Source organism: Euphorbia lathyris, chromosome 5, assembly GCF_963576675.1.
Source record: "Euphorbia lathyris chromosome 5, ddEupLath1.1, whole genome shotgun sequence".
Taxonomy (NCBI): Eukaryota; Viridiplantae; Streptophyta; class Magnoliopsida; order Malpighiales; family Euphorbiaceae; genus Euphorbia; species Euphorbia lathyris.
Genome location: NC_088914.1, coordinates 77,211,185 through 77,227,096, shown reverse-complemented (window position 1 = coordinate 77,227,096; position 15,912 = coordinate 77,211,185). Strand labels below are relative to the sequence as shown.

Here is a 15,912-nt window from a genome sequence, read left to right as displayed (position 1 = left end):
TTGTCTCCAAAACTTACGCTTCCTCCTCGTTTACGCTCAAATGTGATGAACTGAGTTTCATCACCAGTCATGTGCCTCGAGCATGCGCTGTCAATATACCACATCTTTCACTTCTCAGCACACCTCAGGCTTACCTGCATTGTAACTAGTTACTTTTAGGTATCCAATTCTTTTTGGGTCCTTGCTTGTTAGGTTCAACAGGTAAAGCATCATATTTTATTTTATGGCGGCATATATGGACAGTATGGCCATTCTTTCCACAGAAGTCACAGCTGACCTTCCGTTTAGGATTTTTCACTGACTGGTCAGCACTCCAGTGCTGAGCGTGCCAGCACACCTTAGTGGTGTGTCCTTTCTTCCCACAGAAGTCACACTGGACATTCCGCTGGGGATTCCATCTCTGCTTACCAGTACTTCGGTACTGAGCATTCAGAGGAATATTCCTTTTGTTTTGAACCTTTAGTTGGTTCTGGATATTTGTGACGTCCTTTCTCAGTTTCTTTGAATCTGATTGGACTTCAGAGACAGACTCATGTATGATTTTCATGTTATCATGCAAAGTTGAGTTGTCCTGAAGAAGGTATCTGAGGTCACTTAGCTTGACCTCTTCAACCTCATCACAGCGCCTGCTGAGTGCTCTAATTTTCTTATTACACTTTTTGACAAGTGTATAGAGATCACTCAGGGCATTACCCATTTCGTTTCTGAGCTGGGAAAGTGATATTACCTCATTTGATTGCTCCTCATCGTCAGATGCAATGGAGGGGTCAGCATGCTCAGAGACGCACGACTCAGCAAGTTCGTCAGCCATGAAGCATATCTTCGCTGACTCGGTGGCCTCAGCTTCTGTTGATGAAGACTCATCACTGTCGCTCCATGTAGCTACCATTGCCTTTTTGCCGTTCTTCTTATCTTTCCTCAGCGTGGGGCAGCTTGACTTTATATGGCCAGTTTGATGACATTCAAAGCTTGTAATGGGCTTTGAGTTGTCTTTCTTGTATTTGCTGTCGCTGGACTCAGCTTTATACTTATCAAACTTTCTGTAAGGCTTCTTAGAATATTTGTCATTTTTCCTGAACAGCCTTTTCATCTTCCTTGTGAACATAGCCATCTCTTCATCATCTGTTGAGCTCCCATCAGTGGAGTCAGCTTTCATGACAAGAGATTTCTGCTTCTTGTCTTCAGACTTTTCCTTCACCTCGAAGTTTTTCATTGATATCTCATGGGTCAGCAACGAGCCGATGAGTTCGTCATATTTGTAGGTGGTTAAGTCCTGAGCTTCCTCAACATCGGTCTTTTTTGCTTGCCAGTCTTTAGGAAGACTCCTGAGTATCTTTTTGACTTGTTCTTCCTCAGTGAAGATCTTTCCAAGTCTCTCGAGCTCATTGATGATGTTGGTAAACCTTGCATTCATGTCAGATATACCCTCATCATTGTTCATTTCGAACAGCTCGTACAGTCTCATCTGCTGGTTCACCTTGGACTCCTTTACTTTATTGGTTCCCTCGTAAGTGACCTCCAGCTTCTTCCAGATCTCTTGCGCCGACTCACAACCTGAGATTTTATTATATTCTGCAGCATCGAGCGCACAGTGAAGCATATTTATAGCCGAAGCATGATTTTGTAGCTTCTTGAGATCATCCTCTGTCCATTTGGCCTCAGCTTTAACAACTGTTTGGCTAGCCACAACTTCGACAGGTACAAATGGGCCTTGGACTATGGATACCCAGGCACTCATGTTTGTAGCCTGAATGAAATTTTTCATCCTATTCTTCCAGAAGGTATAGTTAGACCTGAAGAATAGGGGAGGCCGAGTAATGGACAGCCCCTCAGGTAAGATCTGAGTTGTTTGGTTTCCTGGGAGAAACCGAGTGCTGTTTTCGCCCATAGTCAGCTCAAGGTGGTTAAACCTTTTACAGTGAGCTTTTAAGCTCTGATACCACTTGTTGGTCCCTTATAACGTTACAAGTATAGTTCCAAGGGGGGGGGGGTTAGGAACTATTTAAAAATTTTAAGCTAGGGCAGACTTCTTTTTCGTGAGAAAAAGGTTTGGACAGCGGCACTGAGTGAATAGCAAGATACTGGCTTAGTCAACTAGTGACTAGGATAGTTTCTTTACTTGAGTCAAGAGATAGCACTTGGAGTCTATTCCTGAGCTCAGATATTCAATGCGCACAACTCAGCTTGACCTCTTTACTTGGTCAGTTTTTGTTTAAGCAAGCAATAAATATATAAAGGAGTTTAAGGTTAGAAATATGTTACTCAGCAGATTTATCCAGGTTCGGCCTCCAAGCCTACGTCCTGTCCCCAGAACACGTTCCGAGATTTCGAATTCTCTACTGAGCTCTTTAACGGTAGAGCATCAAACCTTTTGCAATCTTAGCAACTGAGTATAACAAGAGTACCTTCCTCTATACCTCTACTCAATCCTAATCTCTCGCTGAGTACTATAACCGAGTACTCAGCCTTTCCTTTCTAATCTCTAGAAATGATAAGTGTTTGTCCTAAACAATGATTGCTAAGACACCTTAGATGATTGAATAATCACTCTAGACTTTTACACAAAAGATATGAAATATAGTGTAAGATTGCTTTGCTTTTTGCTTGCAGAACTTTGCGTAGAAATTTGGTCAGCGTAATGGCTTGATCAAGTTCTGTATTGAATGAAGCAACTGATGGCACTATTTATAGAGACGTCTGAGGTGTCGGTCATTTCGAATTTCGAAATAACCGTTGGAGGGAAACGGCTTCCTGTCATTGTCATCCTGACTTGCCCAGAGCTCTCGGCCAATCAGATTTGAGTATCTTCTGTCCTCGGTCAGCTTTTGGTCAGCTCGGCAGAGTGTCTCTCCATTTATGGTAATGTCAACTAGACAGCATACTGTGTCTTCTGAACTTTACTCAAAGTGGAAACACTTTGTCTGGAAGTTGTTCTTAGCCAGCTGCTGTCTTGTACTGTTTGTCGAATCAACTTAGCAGCTTCGTCCCGAAGTTGTTCCCTGAAGGTCTTCTAGATCCTTCTTCCGCTGAGCTGCGTTTTGTCCATAACGACAACGTTTTGATATACGCGGGCCGAGTTGCCTTAATCTGTTTGACTTGGGCTTTGACTTCCGAATTGGGCTTTGGGCCTTTTAAACTTTGTGTCTTATAAACAATTTAACTCAACATTGAACAAACACATTAGTAGAATAAATCAAAGCATTTAAACTTAGTGTGTTTAGAATATGTTTTTAATTATACTTAAACAATTTTGTCAAATCAAAATTATGTGAAAAGGTGTTTCAACAGCCTCCGCCTCTGATCGGAGCTATCAAAACACTTTGAAAGTTCAGAGAGCCAATCAAGTTTTTTAAAAAAAGTTTCTTGATTGGCTCTTTGAACTTTCAAAGTGTTTTGATAGCTCCCTCAGTTTGTTTAAAATATACCCAATTAATCACTCAGTTGCAAAAAAAGTAAGCTGCATGTGGAAAATGTGTTGCATACACCTTGGAATGTTATTACATAATTCACATAATAGATTAAAACATATTAAAAATAAAGTTCTTACTTGCTCAATTGTAAAACCTATCATTCGTACGATGAGGACATGAATCCGTTCATCTTGTTCCGTGGGCATAAGAAAGCATTGAAGCATTCAAGATGAGTTCAGGAGGTTACGAATGTGTCGACATGCTCGAAAATACTGCGATCACTAAGCCTGTGTCGGAGGTCCCGAGCCTAAAAAGAGAACAAACTGAATGAAGGAGTAATAGGGCTAGCACGATGTGTCATTATTGACACGATGTATGAGAGGCATCACATCCATGAAAAAGAACGAGATCCTAATAGAACATAATCCACATGGCGTGTGGAACAGCCACGCGAAGTATGGTTCGAAAGGAATCTGCGAAGAGAAAGAAGAGAATTCCATACAACGTGTGAAATGGCCCACACGATGTGTGGATGGCAAGATTGGCTCATGTTCTGTTTTCATTAATTCACACGATGTATGGCTTATTCAACACGTCGTGTGGCTCATTTAGGTTTCAACCCCACACAATGTGACCTTACTTCGCCAGGAAATTCTACCAAGTCTACTAATTCTATTTTATGCTATTTACTGTTTTGCCGCTATCTATTACTGTTTTTCCATTTAATATATTTACTAGCTTGCCACTAGCTTACTTACAACCAATCTACCCCTAATGCCTTAAGCTATGTTAGTGGTATATTGAGATGTATTATGTCTTTTCTATTTTAGGGTTGGAGAGATATAAAAGTCTCACATTTTGTTAAGGACGTAATTTTTGTCAATCAAATATATTTTCTTAAACTTTTGGTGGTTATTTCCTTGTAGTTTAGCCAGTTTAAGATCAAAACTACCAACATTGTTACAATATGTATCACTGTAATATTAGAATTTCAATTTTGACCTTGGTCATTTGACTTTTCTAAAGCATATGCAATACACATTTTGCATATAATTTAGTTTTTTTGCAACCAAGTAATTAATTGACTATAGTTTAAGCAAGTTGAGGGGCTAATAAAACACTTAAAAATTTGAGAGGGTCAAACAAGTTTTTGTGGATAAGTTCAGATGAATAAATAATGTATTAAACATATATTTAATATTGATAAGGTTAGTTAAAAACAAAAGGAATAGAAAAAAGAAATCCTAGAAATAACTTTTCCAATTAAGACAAAAACTGAACAAGGATAAAGTTGAAAAAGTAAAAAGGTATATGTTTGTAGACTGTAGTTAACTTTTGATCCTAAACAGCCCATCTATTTCAATTCTTTTCTTGCAAGGATAGTCAAATTTTCTCACTAAGTCATCTAACTCTTCAGTTCATCAAGATCATGTCTATTCGAGTTTTTTAAATTGGTTTCTTGACGTAGTATTAGAGTTTTTTAAAGCAAGCAGTTGAAAATATTCCTATCTATTCGCGAGTGGAGCTTTCGGTTCAAATTGTTGGTTGGACACTTTAGAATTGAAATAAAAGCAAAATGTGAGACATGGATGAAGATTTAAAAAAAAGAAGTGGTGGGGGGGCTATGGAGGTGGGCTATGATGTCCTTAGAAGGGTGACTGAAAATGGCAAAGGAACATTAGTATTGTCATGGAAAAAGGGACATAAATAAAGACTTAGTATGTGGTAATGTGATTCAAAAATATCAAGTTTGGGAAATTGTCAAAAGTTTCAAAGATAGATAGTGACCACAACACAACACACCAAACGTTGACATTTGGACAACAGTGTGCCTGCCTGCCTTCTAGTCTCTCTCTACTACCAAATTATAATTATTTGATATGTCCATGTGTGCCCCAGAATCTTGGTCCCCTCCTCTCCTCTCCTTAATATTTCTCACATAAGGTCAATAATTGCTGCTACTGCATTTACTACTATCATTTTATTTTATGGCTCTGTAAAAAGGTTTCTTATGCTCGTTTCTCTTATCTTCTCTATACTTGAGGAATTCCAAGGAAATCAATATTTGCAGGCTGTAGCTTTCGAGTTTTTTTCTTTTCACTCATCATCCTGATTTCATGTCAGATATAGTCCAATGAAAATCTAAGGTCCAGAGATATAGAATTTAATTCTATCATCTAGTCTATTCCCACCACCACTTAGCAAATGGATCCTGGGACACCGTAAACAATGATTATCGGATTTTCCTATATAAGACACTTAAATTGGGATGTGTAGGACTCGTCGGGTGATCCAACTTGATCATGCATTGGGTTCGATGGGAGACTTTCCGATATCAAAGTTAGTAAAAATTAAGATAATTTTTGGGAGTTTGGAGGTTAATGGAGGTGAGAGTTAAAGGAGGTAAGGGAAAAGGAAAGGAAGTGATGGAAATGAAAGTTAAAAATTAACTTTGTTTGGGAGTTTATAGGATGTAAACAAGGTTAAATGTTTAACTTCGTTTGAGAGTTTAAATGGAGGGGAAGAAATGTTAAATTTACTCCTGCAGAGATAAAAAATTTTAAAAAACTTTACGTTACTCCCATTAACCTCCAATTTGGAGATTAGAGTTTAAAGATTAGAGGAAGTAAACATTTAACCCCATTAACCTCCATTTACTCTCAAAAAAAAATAACTTCCAAACAAGGTTAACTTAATACTTAACATTCCATTACTCCCATTAACGTCCTCCCAAACAAGGGTTAAAGTTATAGAATCTATATATAAATGTATACTTTTAGTTCCCATGGTTAGAGTATTTATATAGTTTTTCAATAACTCCCATCATTAAGGCTAAGGGATAAAAACAGATTTAATTAACTATCTCATCCCTTTAATGCCTTTTAACAGCCGTCCATACTTTTATAGCTTTCTTGAGATATTTATTTAGTTACACCTTTCTGTCTAGCCATAGCTCTTTAATATGGAGTAATTGATGCTATGTGACGGTCCTTGTAAGGCTTTAGATCCACCTTAGTTGTATCCCTTTATGCGAATCTAAATGGCGTACGTATCCTTGCACGTCACATCCTCCACGTGTTCGGCTAAGATATTGACATCTCCTTTACCCTGGGAGTTTTACTCTTTAGGTCACACACTTAAATCAGCAAATTCTCCTATTATCAAAGATTTAACCTTCCATAAAACCCGAAATCGTATCTTCACACGTTTCCTCAAAGTCACGCACCTATATATGCCTCTTATTAAATGAAAGATACTGGCATGAGCATGTTTATTCTTATGCTGCCAACAAAAAGTTATCACAATGTGAAATCCTCATCGGTCTGCTAAAGAGACCGAGTTGTTTTTCCTTCCGAAGAAAGCTCTGTTTTTTTTTCAAAAGAAACAAGTTTGCTCCTCTCTGGTCCGTCCTCACACAAGACCGAACCATATCTACATGTTGAAACTTAAAAAGTACTTCGGATTAGGCTGCAGGCTGCAGGAAACATTTTGATGCCTGGTATAAAATATATGTAACCCCATGAAGGTCTAAGGCCCAAACCCATATACAACTAGATTTATCATCTAGTCCAAAAGCTAAATGGGTCTATGAACAAGGTAGATAATCAGAGAAGGCGTCACCAAAATACATATCTACAAGATGTTTCCGCATATTGGTAAGTGGATCAAAGACCCAGTAAACAATGATTATCAGATAAGGTACCACACATTAACCTTAAACTGGGGATGTAAATGGACCGAGCTAACAATGATTATCACATAAGGTACTACACGTTAACCTCTAGCTAACAATGATTATCAGATAAGGAGGTACTGCACATTAACCTCAAACTCGCAAACAACTCGTGATCAATTCACGGATAATATTGAGCTCGAACTTGTTAATTTTCTGATGAGCCAAGCACGAACAAAGAAAAGCTCGGCTCTAGAAATGTAAATGAGCTGAGCTAACAATGATTATCACATAAGGAGGTACCACACATTAACATCAAACTCGCAAACAACTAGTGAGCAGTTCACAAACAAAATATTGAACTCGAACTTGTCAATTTTCTGATGAGCCAAGCACAAACAAAGAAAAGCTCGGCTCTAGAATAGAAATGTAAATGAACCAAGCTAACAATGATTACCAAATAAGGTACCACACATTAACCTCAAACTCGCAAACAACTTGTGAGCAGTTTACTGACAAAAATATTGAGCTCGAACTGGTCAATTTTCTGATAAGCCCAGCACGGATAAAGAAAAGCTCAGCTCGATTACAATGCTGCCTGAAACCCTTCATTATTTTATTCACTTCTCTTCAAAAATCTAATTTGATTGTCGGAGTATTAACATCACTATCGGACTATTAACATCGGTCTAGGGCTGAACCTGCTGAACCTCATGAAGGCCCATATCATTTGTCACATACATCATACCACAGCTCTACTATTTAACGGGACAAAGTTTAAAAGGAAAAGAAAGAACTCATGTCCTTAATTCCTTCATAAATCTTGTATTGATGATTCTATAACTGTGTTTAGTTGCAAGATTACAAGTTCCAGGTATAACTGCTCTGTATTCTGTCAAACTTTGGACTGTAAAAGAAGAAATACTGGCAGACTTCTATTGCTCCACTGCTCCAAGTAAATGCTGTACAACTTCCTCTCTAACTCCAAAATGCTAGCCTTCAGATTATCATACTGATTGAAGAATTTGACTTCCATCCTTCTCTTTAATATTTGGAGATCTCATCACCTTAACTCGAAACTTTGCCTGCAAACCAAAACTCGAAATCATATCTTTTTAGCTCGAAAACCACCATCTTCAGAGATAGAAGACGCGGCAGAAAACAATTTTTTACAGCTACAAATTTGACCAAGGTGTGGTTTTTTATTTTAATTTTAACCATTTACCCTTCACAAGACATAAGCACCGGAGACGATTATATTATCATTGTCATTGGTAGTAAAAGATTTACTTTAGTTCAGTAGGATATTCAAATTCTGTAAGTTACTATCAGAATCCTGTGTTTCTTAGTAAAATTCAAGTAAACTCCTATGTAGGAAATAATTTGAATCACCTTCTCGTCAGAACCGAATGAAATAGTATCTGATGGATGAACTTGAGTAGGGTAGTTCGGAGGTATTCTGTACCGTCTCCCATCATTACTGAAAGAGTAAAAGACAGTATATGTTTAGAGGAGAACCATCACTCACTATCAGATACAGAAAAATGGTGACTGCTTGAAGAAAAAATGGTTAAGCAGTACTTCCCGAACTTACTCTGCGATAAAGGTGCCATGCTTGCTCCTTAAATCAGTTACGCAAAATGCACCGTCTTTATAGCTAATACGAGCATGCATTTCCGAGACCTGATATTGAAAATCAGAAAAAACAACTTACTTCCTCATCCTCTCGAACTTGAATTCTAAATAATGAAATTATGTCAGCTAAGAACCTGGGGAGAGGGCACCACTATAGACATTCCAGGGATATCTCCATGTGATACACTCCTGCAGTGTTTTTTAAAAGAAAAGATAAATTTTAAAACAGTAAGAAGTGAATATATGAAACAATGACAGAAGTAATTAAAATTGTAGAAAAAATAAACATACCCAACTACACAGGTTGTGTTCTCATCCCTATTTAAACGGATCGGTCCGGAAGTAGAACCAACCTCATTTCCACAGGGTAAAAGAAACCACCTATGAAATAAACATGATAAGTTGTATTCAGAACTCAAGAAAAAAAAGAAGCATTACTTGTAGAGGGAATTCAGAATAGCACTTCGATTCAAGCATATTCTACACGATTAGAAGGAAGATAATACATACTCTCCGTCGAGAGCACGCACTAATGCATCATCATCTTCGAACCATGTCTGTAACTGGTCGCTAGCCTAAGGAAATAATCAGCCACATATTAGATTCTGGATCATATCAGGATCCAACTTAGACAATGTCACCCGAAAGCAACTTACTTTGTCAGACAGTCTGCAAGATAGAGACCTCCCTTCTAATTTCGAGCTGAAAAAACGAAGAAGCATCTCATTTATTGAACAAATCAAATATTCTGGATGAAAATATTAAGCACAAGGGTTCTCTAGATCTAACCTATTACCACCCAACACCCAACTGAGCACTAAAGGCATTGTTAGGTCCATAATGAATCTCCCACCAACTCGCCCTGGATGTGGTATCCGAAACTTTGTCAAGAACTGAAAACAGGACAAAAATAAACTATCAAAATCATGCATTAAAATTTTCTAACAGCTGAATTTGTGCTCCCATAATTCAGTTTTGCTATATCCAGTCCACAAAGATGCATACCGACAATGGACCAAGGCCTACACCCAAATAAGCCTTATAAGTTGAAGCCATGATTGCAGCCATTCTTGCCATCCCATGGATGACGGAAACTCGAAGTTTTCTAGCACTCTCATAGCTGGAAAGAGAAGTTGGAAGCATTAAGCAACTAAACATTCTGAGCTACACTAGGTCAGCAACAATAATAAATATCGAAATAGTAAGTTGCAAGCAAAATACTTCGCAGTATATTCTTATTATTTCCTAATTCAAAAACCAGAAAAAGAAAATAAAATTCCAAATGCTGTAAAGGAAGAGACTCACAGAATTGTCAAAGCAAAGCAATTTGTCTGTGCATACTTGCATGCATTTAAATTTCTTACGAATGACATATCAATAGCTCATTATTGCAGATGATTTGAACTCTTGGAAAGCAAATATATTCATGAACTTCTTTTCAGCATGAAAACTCCAAATATATTATCAATTCCCAAAAGGGTGAATATATATTTCCTGATATCTGGCATTGTATGAGAAGACCGACCCATTAGTGCTGCTTATGTATTCCTTCCAAACGCATTAATAGCAACTAGTCCTTTTGGTATCACATAAGATTTCATTTTCAAGCATTACTTCTTTTCTTATGTCAGCACCATGAAGCTCAAAAATCTTTGTTCTTTTAACAGTTTTCATTTGGCAAGTAACTTGTGCTTTTACCTCCTTAGAGATGAAACAACATCAACGGGGCTTCCTGATTTGATGCTTTTATTCCATGCCCTATCAAGCTCAAGTGCAAGCTGATAACCATCCTGTAACATTGTAATTCAGAGTTTAATATCTATAGGTGAGTTTTGCTGATTCTCAGCCATAAGCCTATTTGAGCATCATATGTTTTCAGGGACAGAATCTCACAATTTTTATAGAATATTTGGAAAATAAGAGGCTGTTTAGTAAAATAACTTTTCAAAAGAAACAGTATTAATCAAATAAAAACAGAAAGGAGTGCAAGTGACATAACCACTGTTGTGAGGCGAAGTTTTTATTATATTTTTTTCATATTTTTTCTATACTGGACGACATGCATTCAAGCCGTGGTAATTCTGCAAAGAAATTGATGATTCAGTTCATTCTATTTGTGAAAAGGTTGTTGATTGGATGATATTGAAGAGCTCCGATGAGACCCTAAAACTTCAATGGTTGATGACTATAGATGTGGTGTCAGTTCATGTTTGGCAAGGTGGGGAGTCCAAAAATCCAGAACTGCATCAAAGGTGAGCTATTCTCATACAAGGAGGAGGTGTCTAGAAATTCCTAAATTGGGGATTTGTGTCACATGACATTGATTTCAATGTTCTTGCTATTGGGACCCAAGTAAAAAGAAAAAGACCTCGCAATATGTCATGGAACCAATTGAACTAAAAGCTTAAGCTAATACTCAAGACCCAATAATAGTTTTTATATTAATCTAACACCCTCACAAGCATATGTCCCCTGGGCTTGAAACATGTACAACACAGGCCCATCTTACCATGTGTTTTGAATTTCATCAATTAAAGGGGTTGCCAGGATTCGAACCTTCGACAGCTTGGTCTAAGAGGCTCTGATACCATCTCAAGGAACCAATTGAACTTAAAAGCTCGTGAAAGTGAGCAACCTGGTTTTCTTCTCAGCTGCCTTACAGAGTAACAATTACTTGCCGAGAAGGTCAAACTCCAGGAATTTGAAAGATATCGAAAGAAGCTTCACTTCCTCAAGAACCAGCAGTTGGCGATGAGTGCAGTTACTCTTCTTATTCATCTTCCAGATGGAAGCCGCTGCAGTCGCAGATTTCTCAAGTTGGACAAGCTTCATACCTTTTTGGCTTTATTGACACAAGCAGAGTAGTGGAGCCACGAACTTACAAGCTGGTAAGGCCATTCTCTATCACATTTAAAGGGTTATACAATCAATGTGTGGTGGAGTAAAATTGCATCATATACCGTAGTTGGGAGATTGAAAATGGGAGTGCACTATGAGAATGGGAATTTGTTGTAGTCTGATCAATTAACCGAAGAAAGAAATTCACGTGGCCTACAAGCAATGAAGGTGAGGGTTTCAGCTTATTGCTAGTTACTTCATATATAGTATGTGTATTGGCATATATGCCAGAATGATAAAGGTTCAAAGTAACACACAACAACAAATAACAGTGTTTCCATGGTGGATTGCATGTAAGACTACGGAGATTGGAACAGATTTTTTGGAGGGACGGATAAGCATTCAACAAATAGTCCTCTTGACTCCAGTCTTGAGGACAATACTGTTTTGAAGGGGTGGATAATGATAGAGAATGGCCTAACTCATCGGCAGGAATGTTCTGGAAGGGATGAGCTGTATATGACGGGCATTTTTGGTATAAGTCATAGTATATAAATTACTGTTATGGAGAGGGGAAAGGGGAAGAGAATATTTTGGGTAATCTTTGGAGGTTGTTGCAGAGGCTCTACTTAGCAGAAAGGGAGATTTCTTCTGTGAGGATTAGAATGTTAGCTCAATTCATTTTATCCTTTATTCACCTTGTGTTCCTTCTATATTTGAAACTACTCATGTATGGCAACTTGTTCTATCAATATATTCTATTGTCATTTCTGGTTTTGGTTTCTATGAAGTAGGATATGATAACTAAATAATGGGTTCCTAGGAAATGTTAATATGGTAAATGAGCTATCATAGTATCATGCCAAATTCCAAACGTTTGGTAGACGAGGATGCACCTGAGATAAGAAGAGTAAAGAGAGCAAAAAGTATACCTCAATTGCCATGCAACCCCCTTGACCAAGATTTGGCTGCATAGCATGGACTGAATCGCCAAGCAAGGTTACACGACCCTTTCCCCAAGAAAATGTAGGGGCCCTATCGTAGATATCACGCCGAAGAATGGCCTCTTCATCTGTGGCATTGATTAAATCTATTACATTATCACACCAGCCATCAAATATTTTTAGCAGCCTTTCCTTTTTACCTGAAAAACATAAGTTGAATTTAGAGAGAATCATTAGGCTATGCTGTCCTCATTATCTTGATCCACATCAACCATTTGATACATCAACTCTATTATAGAAGTTATTTCTAATTTATGCTACTTCAAAATTTGCATTTCACAATGGAAACCGAAACTAAGCGTGTCAAAGGCATTCTCGAAACTCAATGCCCTTATATGACATGTATCTCGACATCAGTTGATTTCTAATCCCAAACATATATCTCAATATTCACGCCTACCAGCTGTACAATATGATAGAACTATGCATCCACATACTTCTATATAGTTCAATCGTTGTGTTCCAGGATCACAAACTATCATAAGACAAACTGCAACGCAAACTATTATATGACATAAACCACAATGCAACCTGATATATCCTTGATGAACATTTCTGGGCTCCGCATGTGTTATTCAGTTATGGATAGTCAAATGGAGAGAAGATAATGATCCGAGCATTCAAGGAGTACTCACCGTTGGGTCTATCCACACCACCAGGGGCTTCATTGTGAAATGCATACCACTGCATCTTTCCAGCACCCACATCCGAAGATACAAAATATTGTTTATGACCCAGAAATACCCGATACCTTAAGAAGAAAAGTTTCAGAGTTAGCATTAATGCAAATTTAGTTGCAGTTGATGAAATATAACAAATTGAAGGTGGACAACAAAATGGAGCATACCCAACAGACTCAATATCAATAGGCACAAAATCTGCAATGCCAGTATAACAAGTGTAGTCCGAGTACGTAGGCTCCGTTGGCCCAAATAAGTTTTTTCTCACCTATGCGCAAGATGTAATGGGAACAAACATAAAACGAAATATTGATATATTTTTTTATGGTTAAAAAATGACAAGTCACAACAGGTAATACCTTTGAATATATTCCATCAGCACCAACCAGGAAATCACCTTCGAATTGTTGACCATTCTCAAGCCTCACAGTGATCTAAATGTATAAGTTGCAAAAAAAATGAGTTGAATAGATGTCACAGATGAAGTTGATAAATAACTATCAAGCTTAAACCAGTGAGCGAGAAGAATTTCAGTAAGAATCAAATTGCAAAAACTAACTTCTACTGAAACATTTTAAATCTTTAAGAAGCTGAATTACCTTGTCTCCTGTATCCTCAAAATCAATAACATTGCTATCATTCAGAATCACATCTTCCCCCACTGCACGTGCTAGGATTTGTTGCAAAGTCATACGACTAATAACTCTTGTGACTGGAAGCCCCCGTTCTGCTGCAGGAGTGAAGGTATCAAACTTGACGTACCTGATAAACAGCTACTTATTATTCAACGTGATTCGAGACAAACACTTTTCACAGGAAAGAAAGCTAAAGGTAATGATCTTCAAACATTGGTGCTTTTCTGGAAAGTCTAAACCTTGGGACAAAGAAGTAATGATCAACCTAGCTAGTATTTAAGTTTTAATCACTTGAGATTAACATAAACACTTAATTTCTGTGTTCCGCATTGCTGACTAGTAGCACAAAACAAATCTGAAGAAATAAGAACAGCAGACATCGGGCTAAAGGGCAATTAGTATGTATACACTACGATGGAATTATGCATACACATATTTCTATATAGTTTAATCGTTGTGTTCCAGGATCACAAACTATTATATGACAAACCGCAATGCAAAACTACTATATGACATACACCACAATGCAACCTAATATATCCTCTATGAACATTTCCAGCACGTGTTATCCATTTATGCATAGTCAAATGGAGAGAAGATAAAGGGCAATTAATATGTATACAATAAGAACAGCAGACATCGGGCTAAAGGGCAATTAATACGTTGCTTCTGCAACTCATGGAAACTTCACAATTTACATACTAAATGCTAGTATCAAGTAGCTGTTAGGTGGACTAGTTATGAGCTACTTCTTGTTTAAGGTCTCAGGTGCAGGTGCCGATTCGCCTCTTGTGTATGGAAAAATATTTAAACTCCTTAGACGGTCCTTCCCAGCACGAATTTCGATTCAATCCAAGGACAAAAAATGTGCAACTATGCATAGCTTGCAATTCATCTTATGTCCTATTGTCTGAATTAGTATATTTTACCTTTAGGGACCATGTATTATAATCAATGAAATAAGCATATTAATGGCAATATGGAACTCTATAATCAACTTGATAACTACTCCACAGCCTCCCTGCTATAAAAATACCACTCAATTATATATTATTTCAAATTAACATACACAATCAGTCATTTTAGTAAGAATTAGAGAAGATCATACCAATTACCAGAAACCCCATCAACAAGTCCATTAATCCTGTCACCAGTGACACATCCAGCATTCAGAACCTCTTCAGCAACACCTAAATCAATAGCCTCAAGAGCAGCCAAAGCATTACTCTGAATCTGAATAGGACCTCTATATTGTCCTTCTCCTCTTACAGCACTCAAATCCTTTTCAAAAACCAATACCTCAAAACCCTTCCTTATAGCTGCCAAAGCAAAAACCAAACCCCCAATTCCACCCCCAGCAACAAGAATCCGGAGTTTCTTCTTCTCTACAGGTTTCCCATTAGATTCAGACACAGTAGTTGACTCAGCAACTGCAGCTTTAACTTGGGTAAATTTCTTGTTCTGGTCAGTCCTCTTGCTTTTGGAAGTGAAATTGGAGTGTGAAAAAGATGGGAGTTCGAGAGATGAAGCGTTAAAGATAGGAATTGGGAAGTGGGTTCTTGAGAAAACTGAAGTTGAAGGGTTAATCGAGTTGCAAAATAGAGATGAAGATGCCATTTTTGGTGAAAGTTTGGAACTTGAGTTGGTTCAGGTATTGGGTATAGTTGAAAATTATGAAGAATTAGAAGAGAAAGAGGATCGACGAAACATAATACAAAAACAGAGGAGAGGAGTGGTGGGGCTAAAGAGAATATGAACCAGTCCATAGTTGGAATGAACAGAAATCATACAGATTCAGAAGCCATGTGTCATCACTCTAGGAAATATCTTTACATGCGTTCTTCTTTGTGTGGCCGTTTCTCGTTGTGCTTTCCATTTTTATTTTATTTTTTTCAGTTTTTTATTTGAGGTGGTCTTTCCTCCTCATTATTTTAGGTAATTACTGCATTTTCCTAATATTAATTATTAGCACTATACTGATATTTATCTTAATTGTTTCCACTATAGTATTTTTTTTATTCGGATTAGATTATTCGG

At 37.6% G+C, this 15,912-nt stretch overlaps 1 protein-coding gene across 1 annotated transcript; it reads right to left on the bottom strand.

The window, feature by feature from the left end:
* Window positions 1-7,867: 7,867 nt before the first annotated feature.
* LOC136229104 (zeaxanthin epoxidase, chloroplastic) lies at window positions 7,868-15,701 on the bottom strand. The gene is made up of 16 exons (XM_066017674.1): window positions 14,984-15,701; window positions 13,840-14,002; window positions 13,600-13,674; window positions 13,408-13,508; window positions 13,196-13,311; window positions 12,489-12,700; window positions 10,417-10,508; window positions 9,724-9,838; window positions 9,508-9,611; window positions 9,375-9,420; window positions 9,229-9,293; window positions 9,010-9,099; window positions 8,853-8,907; window positions 8,678-8,766; window positions 8,476-8,563; window positions 7,868-8,168 (listed from the first exon to the last, which is right to left on the bottom strand). Exons 1-16 carry the CDS (start codon window positions 15,490-15,492, stop codon window positions 8,091-8,093), a joined length of 1,998 nt encoding a protein of 665 aa, XP_065873746.1. The 5' UTR covers window positions 15,493-15,701; the 3' UTR covers window positions 7,868-8,090.
* Between the last annotated feature and the right edge of the window lie 211 nt (window positions 15,702-15,912).

Coding starts and splice junctions, on each gene's coding strand:
- LOC136229104 (XM_066017674.1), bottom strand. CDS start 15,492: ATGGCATCTTCATCTCTATTTTGCAACTCGATTAACCCTTCAACTTCA. Junction 9,421..9,507: donor TGGGTGTTGGGTGGTAATAG/GTTAGATCTAGA, acceptor TCGTTTTTTCAG/CTCGAAATTAGAAGGGAGGT. Junction 9,294..9,374: donor CTTGCAGACTGTCTGACAAA/GTAAGTTGCTTT, acceptor TTATTTCCTTAG/GCTAGCGACCAGTTACAGAC.